Source organism: Sardina pilchardus, chromosome 17, assembly GCF_963854185.1.
Source record: "Sardina pilchardus chromosome 17, fSarPil1.1, whole genome shotgun sequence".
NCBI classification, from domain to species: Eukaryota; Metazoa; Chordata; class Actinopteri; order Clupeiformes; family Clupeidae; genus Sardina; species Sardina pilchardus.
Window position 1 is genome coordinate 4,921,718 of NC_085010.1, and position 10,762 is coordinate 4,932,479.

At 39.1% G+C, this 10,762-nt stretch overlaps 1 protein-coding gene across 1 annotated transcript in view; it reads left to right on the plus strand.

The window, feature by feature from the left end:
• scyl2 (SCY1 like pseudokinase 2) overlaps positions 1 to 4,878 on the plus strand; it is a 52,312-nt gene extending 47,434 nt beyond the window's left edge. The window contains exon 18 of the mRNA XM_062517866.1: positions 1,590 to 4,878. Within this exon, the coding sequence (XP_062373850.1) occupies positions 1,590 to 2,219 (630 nt within the window). The 3' untranslated portion in view covers positions 2,220 to 4,878. The remainder of the gene's footprint in view (positions 1 to 1,589) is intronic.
• Positions 4,879 to 10,762: the final 5,884 nt, after the last annotated feature.

The window sequence follows — 10,762 nt, forward strand, 5'->3', positions numbered from 1 at the left end:
GAATGTTTACAATGTGACAATTTGCTAAAGCCATGTTACATGCAAGGATAGTACTTTTTGGGCCCTCTCTCTATCTCTACCACGTAGCATTATCTAACTTTTATTCCACTAAAGAGAAACAGGGCCTTCCAACGGTGTCACACACAATATGATTTGGATCACGGTCGCGGTAGTACATGACACTTTAGAATGGGAACTTTTGGTGAAATAAAACTAGCAAACTAGCACAAAATCTCGAAATTGACCGGTGCTTACAAAAACGATATTTTTACCTGCCGTGTCTCACCTTAATAGGGCAGTATGCAAAGTTCGAAAAGAATGCCTGCACCGTTCATGATGAATTTTAACACTGTCTGTTTGGCATGAGGATGTTTGCGTTTGTACACCTCTACAGTATTTGACAACATAGACTTGTTATCTGGCCCTTTTCTAAAAAAGTTTTTTTGTGCTGCTAGCAGACCGCATTGTCTGCTTGGTTACTGTATGCAAGATTGAAGTTGTGTGCCGCTAATTAGGATGATGATGGGTGTTATTTGACTAATTTTAGATAACGTTACGTTTATCCTACATGCACTGCACACCTACGTCCTGGTCCGTAACCCTAACCCTTGAGTCATCTACTTCAGTTAGAGTTTGAGCCATCACTGTTCAGTTAGAGTTTGCAGGCAGTGTTATACTTCATAGGCCTGAGCGTCACGTCGTGTTTGTTCACTGAACAAAGATTATGAAAATAAAGCACAACTTTCCATCTAAAACATAATTTGAACAGATATTAATGCTGAAACCGTTCAGAATTCTGCTGAAGAAGAAACCAATGTCCGCTAAGAGAATTTCGCCAAATGTGGTTTTACTCATTTTGAGTGGACCTAAACTCGCCAAAGGCCACCATTTCTGGCCCCAGCTTGATAAAAACTCTGAATTAGCCTAGTCTAATGTATGACTTCAACAAGCTGATCTTTATTATTGTTCTGCAGCTTACAGTATAGTATCAATCACACTGCTGCAATGCTACAGCGGACTTAAACTGCCACCTCGCGATTAGTTGAAATACATTTCAAGCAACTTCGTGAATCACGGAAAGCGTGAATGAATTGGCCACTTCTAAACCGGACCCACTGTATGTTGTGTAAACGACAGCCTGTATAGACAAAAGGCATGTGACCAGCGTGTGACCTACCCCCAGTTCCAGATGCCTGTGAGGAGTTAATCACCTGTGCCTGTGTTAAAGAACATAGAACTAGCTAGCTGACTTACCTGCTTTGGGAGGAAGCTGATGTGAGCGACTGTATGTATGGAGACTACAGCTCGCATAGTGCTAGTGGGGTTGTTCCATATTGGGTCATTCAACGGATTTTAACGGATATAGCCTATATAATGTGTAATATTTTTATGCAGAAAATTAAACGTGCATCACATTTTACAAGCCTACCAGAAAATGGTAGATATATAGAAAGGGGTGACTGAGCAAAAGTCTAGATATTCTTGACATGGAAATTAGATGAAACAATGCTGTTGTATGTCAGACCTGTATTGACCAGCATTTTCTGCCTGTGAAACATATACATGTTTGTTTATTTATTTATTTCTAGACCAAGGACCTTACCAGCAGTTTACTGAGCAGCATGACAACATTGGGCCAGCTGTCTTTAAGCTCCACATCTACGACAACGCCTACATCGACTGCCTTCCCTCTGACTGCTACCAAGAGTGGCATGGGCAATATGGAGCCCATGAGTAATGGTCTCACTGCACCCATAGGTTTCCCATCAGCAGGATTGGGGCGGGGTATGTGTCCAGCTACACCAGCCATTTACGGAGGCATGGCTACCACAACCAGCACACCTAATTTCAGTGCACTTTCACAGAACCAACCCCAGCCTGCAAAGGCTCCAGACATGTCTGCTTTGGATTCTCTTTTCGTCCCCAACAAACCCAAAGTCAGCATGAATCAAATGGCACCGAGGCCAACTCTAGGGACAACCACCCCATCACCTTGGATGAACCAGTTTGGAATAAGCCATCCTTCTCAGACTGCTCCCATGCAAGCACCTGCCATGGGTATGGCATCAGTTCAGAGTGGGTTTGGTGTTCAGGCTAATCCATTCTTCAATCCCCATAACTTTGTCCAGCCAGCTGTGAACGCACCAGCTATGTCCACCACTGGCATGCTCAAACAGAGCGCCTCGGTCAACAATGATCTAAAAGACCTCTTCGGATAACCATGGAAAGACCATGTGCAAAAGATGATGAGTAGTTACTATACTCTAAAGTGTTGGCTGTGTAATCAAGGTTTTGGTCTTCAACTATTCATTTTCCCACAGTTAATATCTAATCTGTTTAGGCTCATATCAGTCAAGATTACATGTTGATGGGTTTTGCCCCCTTTGTAAAGTATGGCTCACTGGACAGCATTTAAACTGGGTATATATTTGGTCCATAACATAAATTATTAATTCTCATGTGCATATATATGTGGTGTAAAACCACCATATATCTGTCATGTAAATTGTTTTAATTGCCTGACAGATATTCACAAAGGCTTTGACGCAGACACAGAAATGTTTTACTATGTTTATTGTGATTCAGTGCTTGGTTGTTTGTATATTTTTCATCTTTGACCTTGCTTTTTTTCTTAATCATGTTTTCGGAATCATGTCTTTGATGTGAGGAGGTTGTAAATGCATGAAATGAAATCATATCATTTCGAAACAAAGGGCGGCCAGGACATGGGTCTAGCAACTGGGAAGCTGATCACCTTTGCATAGATAATGCTGTAGTGAACAATCAAGTCTATGAGTGTTTGACAGTTGAACCTGAGTGTGAAGTTGTGTTTCAAATAACCACTGTGTTATGTGCTCCATTTCTTTGGGTTCACTTGTTTTAAGTCTCAGTGAATATAGCTAGTCCTGTCCTGTACAGATCAGTTTCTGATTGAGTCCTATTTATCTGAAATCTAGCTCAAGAATCTCTTCAGAGTCAATACCTGAGCAGCTTAAATGGATATTCACTGTATTGTTATCATCATATGATAAAACTTGTTTGAATAATTTCTTTGGTTTTTGGTTATTGGATGTGGTTTATCATGCTACTGCACATTTTAACGAGAATATATAGTGTTTTATTTATTTAATCTTATTTTTGGTAAATCATTGGTCACCAGACAACCACCTCCTATGTATTGCCCATCTTCAAGGCTGTTAGTAATTGTTTTACATACTGGTTAGACAATTTGTTCGAGCACTGTTAGGGCATTTTAATGAAGGTGAACTTTGTCAGTGCTTTGCACTGAAATGAAGTGAAGCACATATTTTGCAGATGAATGAAGCCTTAAGAGAATGTGTGTGCAATATGAAGGTTTCTGCTGCTGTCCATGTGTAGCAGTCATATTTGATTGATTATGTTCTTACACTTTTATTTCATGAATAGCCAGTGGGGTATATCAAGGCAATTCCATAACCTTTTCCATTCCTCATATTCTAAGATCAATCCAAACTGAAGTGTGCAGTCTTGAATTCCTTCTGTTACAATGACCACCTCATGAGATGCCTTGTTTCCGAATACATGTCAGTACTGGTGGGCTGGTCATCTGAAGCGTGTGCTGTACATGAGCAAGACCCCATTAGATGTACTGACTATTACAGTAGGGTCCAGTTGATGTTCAGTATGGTTGTGGGATATTTGTAGCACCATCACAGTAATACTGTGGTCTAATCTCAGTGAACACAAAATTATGAATTTATCTTGTATTTATCATTTACTAAGTCATGCAGAGAAAAGTGGGGTACAGTTATCAGAATGTGTAGTGCTACATTTTCAACCTTCATAAAAAAATATTTTGATCATTAAATAAATGTACATACTGCCAATGTTAGTCTGATCTATATGACTTTTATCCATCATATTTGACTGTACCCATTCCACATGACCAACACATCAGTGTTCCCAGACCTCTTGTGCTTATTACTGGTGGTAATTTTGACCACCGCGCAGCGAAGTGGCGGTCATACTGTAGGTTTAGTCAGAGGTTTTTTTTTCAGTACTTTTCCATCGGCTACACAAAACTTGGTGGGTATGTAGCCCCACAAGGATGACGTGGAACAATAGGTTTTTTTTGTTTTGATCCATTAGGAGGGTAGGGTGGACACAGTTTTCAGTGAATATTTTGAGACCCGTAGGCCAAGGCCAGGTGTTGGAGGTGTAGGATTATTATGACACCCTCTAAATCCATGCCAAGTTTCGTGGAATTTCATTCATGGGGGCCTGTAGGACTTGATAATGTAAGAACTCCTCGATAATGTAATACAATTTTGCACTTGAATCCATTGGAAATTTAATAAAACCTGATAATGTACAGTAATAACTTCCCAATAATGTAATAAATGCATTTCCCAATAATGTAATATATTTTTCACCAATAATACTGTATAATAAAGTATTGCATTTAACGGGATATTATTGCATTATCAGGTTAGCCCATTGTAATAATTTTAAAAGCAGACCACCCATTTCTTGGGTTCAAGTGGTGATACTGTCTAAGCAACGAGAGCTCTAGCGCCACCAACAGGTCAAAGTTGTACATGCATGAATGTTCATTAACTTTGGACCTGTTCATCCGTTTTTCACAAATGATGCATCACCCGAATCCTTGGGCCAAGATGAATGCAACGCATCCTTAATGTCTTTTTTTTTAGACATTAGTTTTTTCTTGATTTTTTTAAATGAAATTATCAGGGTTATTATATTATTGGGGATTTATTACATTATCAAGTTCTACAGGGCCATGCAATAAATTAAAGATTTTCTCCATTGGTTTGGCTCATTTCTTGAAATAGAAATGACATTCTCAAAACTCTATGATCATTTGGCAGAACAGTCTTACAGTTCAGCACAACTCACTTGCAAAAGCTTGTATCTCTCCCAAAACTGTTCACTCATGCTTCAAAATAAATTCCTTTCTCAGATAAGAGTCAAGTGCCACAAAATTTTAAAGATCCTTCTCAATTGCTTTGGCTCATTTCTTGATATTTTGTCACTATCGCAGAAGACCATTGAAATATCCCTCATGTCCACCTCTCAGTCTTAACCCAGTCCTTCATTGACAATGGTCACTGTACTAGTTTTTTTGTCTAGCTAACAGAATGCCAATGTGTATAAAACTAAAAAAAATAGGCTTTTACGGTGAGATTAGCCTCCAAGGTTTGACATCACACATTGCACTCATACTGCCAAGGAAATTGTAACCATTGTTATTCACAAACATAAAGTAATTTTAATACATCAGATTAAAAGCAAAATGTATACAGCATACTGTAATATACTGTAGTACAGTATAAACACAAGTACACATTTAGCTGCAAGCAGCAATGAGGGGGCTAAGCAGTTAGGCCGGAGTACCCAAGGCAACTCAACACTGTTAGCTCAATGCTGCAATCGGACATATGGCCGTAAGACGTCAGAGCAAGTTTCATGTCTATGTTAAAGTTACAAGCCAATTTCCATTTTTGCTAATTACAGCTATCCTAGAGGTCAAAGGTCACCAAATGTCATGGGCATTCTCCCGATGGGATTCTCCCGTACCGTACTGGAGCACGGCTACCTCTGGTCCCTGGTCTGCGCTCACACTGCATATATCAAACCATACTTGGGTACGATTGAGTTGCTGTGTTCTAGAATCTTTATGCAAATGTGTAATTGTTAATCGAAAGTTACTGTTTATTTTGTCACTAATGACGTCCTGTGCTTACATGCGTACCGTACCAGAGTCCACCTTCAAGCGCACTAGCGTATCGTACCCTGGTATGGAACGAAGCGATCACACTGGTCAAACGAACCAGACTTTAGGGGCCAAGTGTACTCGGGTACGGTATGAATTGCCTAGTGTGAGTATGCCCTAAGTTTGGTTTTGCACTGACAAGGCATGGTCTGAAGATGGTGCCAATTTTGGTGAGGATCAGATGAAATTTGTGACCTCTGAAAACTTGTTAGTGTTTTTGATTAAATCCAATATGGCTGACTCAATTATGTTGATGTCACAATTTGACATCTGTCGAAATAAGGGTCTTCCACAGTATTAACAGACATTACTAGACCATTTGAATATGAACGTTGACTGCCAATGACGTTTATAGACGTCAATTACGTTTTTCAAATGGGAGGGCTCATGGGAGGGCTTGGGAACGATCTGGCAGAGCTTCACTAAAATTCAGGCTTGTAAACAAACTGTACTAGTGATCCGAACTGCTAGGTGGCGCCAGTACCATTTGGATGATTAGTATCAGCCTGAAGAGCCACATGCAGAAACATACAGCAAATGCCACCACCGCTGAACGACCAGTGGATCTAGTTTGCACGTGGTCCAGCAAATAAGTATCCGTAATTACATCAAGGATGGAAAACACTTGAATGGTTAGTGCTAGTTTGCTAAGTATACCGTACTGTTCAGAGTCTATAGCAACCTGAGACTGACGAGATAACCATTCGTGGTTGACATACTCCTGAAATGCTAATGTGAAAAAGTTGATTTTCATGAAAAGATCGGGAACAGGTGTTTTTAGCTAAACTAACCTAGTTCTACCGCCAATTACTAAAGAACGGAAAAAGGTAGAAACAAACCGTTTTTTCTGATGAAAGAAGAGTCTACTTTTGATAGTTCCGGTGTTTACTTAGTACTGCACTGAAAAATAGCTGGAAGCAAATGAGTTAAGTGTTTTTGATGACATCCAAAATGGCCATCAAAGCGGGAAATTACATCATAGGGTGTGTTGAACTTAGCTTGGTCCAAGGATTCCAGTTCTCGCATTGCATGTCGAAATATGAGATGAAAAACAGTTTGGGCTGATTCTGAGACATTTTTTTTAAATAATGTCAAATTTGGTCTTTTTTCGATATCAGAAAAAGGTAAAAAAGAAAATCATTGACTCAAAAAATGAAAAAACTTTTCTTCGCACTTTTGCCCAGTTCTCGCATCGTACGTCGAGATATGAGATGAAAAAAGGTTTGGTCTCATTTTGAGACATTTAAAAAAAAAAAAAAAAAAAAAAGAATTTTTCGAGATCCGAAAAAAAATCGTCTTAAAAAATGGAAAAAATTTTCCCAGTTCCCGCATGGCACCTAAAGATATGAAATGAAAAACAGTTTGGGCTCATTTTGAGACATTTTTAAAAAAAAATCAATATTTAGTCTTTTTCAAGATCCGAAAAAAAAATTATCGACTCGAAAAATGGAAAAAAATTGCACTTTTGCCCAGTTCTCGCATGGCACGTAGATATGAAATGAAAAACAGTTTGGGCTCATTTTGAGACAATTTTTTAAAAATGTGAAAATGTGGTATTTTTCGAGATCGCCCGTCGAGATATAAGAAGAAAAACAGTTTGGGCTGATTCTGAAACATTTTCTAAAAAAAAATGTAAAATTTGGTCTTTTGTCGAGATCAGAATTGAAAAAAAAAAAATTGAAAATTGAAAAAGGAAATTTCTTCACAGGTTTTGCCCAGTTCTCGCATCGCACATCAAGATATGAGATGAAAAAAAGTTTGGCCTGATTTTGAGACATGAATAAATGTGATCTTCTTTTGAGATCTGAAAAGTTCATCGACTCGAAAAACACTATATTAAAAAAAAAAATCCCCCACTTTTTGCCCAGTTCTCGCATTGCACGTCAAGATATCACATTAAAAACAGTTCAGGCTCATTTTGAGATGTTTTTTTTTTTCATTAAAATATTGTCTTTTTTCGAGACCCGAAAATTTGAAGAAAAATTCATCAAATCGAGAAACTAAAAAATCTTTCATTTCTTTCAAAATGTCTTTGCGCTTTTTGCCCTGAAAAAAAAAAACTTTAGTTTTGCACTTTTTTCCAAGTTCTCCATTGCATGTCGAGATATGAGATGAAAAACAGTTTGGGCTGATTCTGAGACATTTTTTTTTTTAATTATATAAAATTTGGTCTTTTGTCGATATCAGAAAAAGGTAAAAAAAAAAATCATTGACTTTTCTTCGCACTTTTGCCCAGTTCTCGCATCGCACGTCGAGATATGAGATGAAAAGAAGAAGTACATACGTTGACAGTTTTCTTAGTGTTTTTTTCCCCATAATTTTCTTTTTTTTTTTTTTACCCGTGTTTTTTTCCCCCTCGTGTCCCCCGGCGGGCTCCGTACATTTCAGACCTTTCCTGAATTTTTTTTTTATCTTGCTCACTAACAGACAGACAGACAGACAGACAGACAGACAGACAGACAAACGCCGGTCCCCGATGAAAACATAACCTCCTTGGCGGAGGTAAAAAGAAAGCATAGTCAAGGTAAAATCATTTAAAAATAAAGAATACAGACATTTATCCTATTTCCGTTCATGCCTGAAAGCTGAGCCGCTAGAGTAGCTAGTTACTGATGCCCACATTGCTGAGAAGGATCTGATTTGAGAAACCAATTTGTTTGCTGACAAACAATGTTCACCTGTCTGATCAACATGTTGCTTCAGGCATACAGAAGGGGGATGGGTGTAGACTGGTGGTTCTCCAATATCCACCTTTCATCAAAGTCACAGATTCCACCTTTAAACAAAGGATATGTTTCCTGCTGGGTTAGTTTGAGAGACATGCAAATGCAAATCTGAATAAAACATAAGGCTACTAGCTACAGTACATTTACATAAATGCATGTTTTGCTTCATCTTTTTCAACTAACCTCATAGCTGAAGAATATTTTCAAAATCAATGTATAAGCTGCGGCTAATAGTTGAAAATGATGGTATGGACAGGATCTCTAGAAGAGCCTCTATCACTGTACAGTGTGTGATTGTGTGTTTGTGGTGGCCTGTGTGTGTTGTTTTTGCTAGAGTAGTATGTCTTTAAGTGTGTGTGTGTGTGTGTGTGTGTGTGCGTGCGTATTTGGCAGGATATCTTCGGCAGTGACTGGTTTTCTATGCTGCTGGACCGAATCTTGCGAGAAGTATTCCGTGACATGGACGTTTACAGTACATCCTGGACGTGTGGCAAATGACCGCAGTTTCAGTTGCCATTTGGTTTGCTGCCCGCTGCTGTTCCTCCTCACTCCCTCTCCTCTTTAGGTTCATGGAGAGAGGCCTAAACTCCAGTTCAAGTTTAAAGTGTAACTGCACCCCATAACTCCACCCACTTCACATTTTAAGTTTAAAGTGTAACTGCACCCCATAACTCCACCCACTTCACATTTCAGAAAAAGGCTTTCAAAATGGGCGGGACGTTCTGAAATTTGGAAGGGAGGGGCACACACAAACCATGATGATTTCGTGTCAATCTGGGAATGAGTGCTGCAGACATGGCTTATCACAGGTAATCAGGGTAGCAGGTGTTGGGCCGTTTCATTCCTAATTTGTAACTACCCGGTGACGTAGAGTGGCCAGAGAAGTGCAGGACTACGTCAGCATTTTGGACCAAAATGCCATGGGATGTTTCAACCTGTAGAAGGCACGGAGAGCTATATCTCCAATACAAAATCATACAAAATGTTACTTTTCTTGGGAAACACGATTTTTTTGTCCATATTAACCCTTGTAATATGAGTAATTTCAATCAATCAACAGCTCAAAAAACATATTTTAGGGTGCAGTTACACTTTAATGGTCTCGGTGCAATAAGTAAAATGGTCTCAGTAGTAGAATTTGGATTCATCTCTCTTCTCTTTGGCTCATCTCTGCTCATGGCTCTGCCTTCTGCTCGCACATTCTCCTGGAGGAGACCATTCTTTCTCTGGAGGCTCTCTCTCTACATTTTATGGGGTAATATTAACCAGTCCTCACAATACTTACCATTACTCCTCAACTCTAACATGTGTTTAGGTTCCAGCGGCATCATTACTGTTAATAATGGATATTTGTTTAAAGGAAGTCGTGAATATGATGGTTTAGCAGGGGCCTTACTGTAACTCCTCTCAATGCTTCAGTCACAGACAAGACAAGAGCCGTTTCAGTAGAATATTCACTGCTGAAGACTAGGGTCTGAGGGTTTTTTTCTGAGAAGAAAATCCTGCCTTGGATCCCTGTTTTCTGTAGGTTTTGGATGTTTAAAAATGCTGCCAACAGAGGGGGAAACAGCGAGACAATGGACTCAGAAAATGTATCTAATTTCTCACCATTAATGTAATAGCTAAGTCTGTCCACAAGAGAGCGCACTAGCCAAACATACTAGTAAAATACAACAGGTTCCTGAAACAGACAGCGCCTGGATCGACAGGTTTTCAGTTTTCTTCTTTTTTGCCATGGAATGATTCATTGATGGTAAACATAACCAGAGACGGTTGAAAAAGCATTTTAAGCATTGGTATTTAAGTATCTTTGACATAACCGATTGCATACTTTGGCTGAGACTCCTTCCAACACCCTCACATATGTTATACTTTTAAGACATTTATGAAAATATCGCTCAAATAAATGCAAATTTATATGTGCTTCCAATCGCTACTCACTCTCTAGATTAGATTAGATTTAACTTCATTGTGATTGTTCAGAGTACAAGTACAGAGACAACGGAATACAGTTGCAAAAAAGCAGAAAAGTGCAATATGATACCCACAGTAGCGGCAGTGTAAACAGTATAGTGCAGTGCAGTCAGTATACAGTTATATACTGTATACTGGTATGGTTTTACTACCCTGGAAATCCAGAGTTCTTGCGAGAGCACAATTTGAATTGTGTCTGCAAGATACACTGACAACAAGCAATGATGCACGTTACATTCATCACAACCATCGGGGGTAACCGATCAAATCGCTGTATCTGATATAGGTG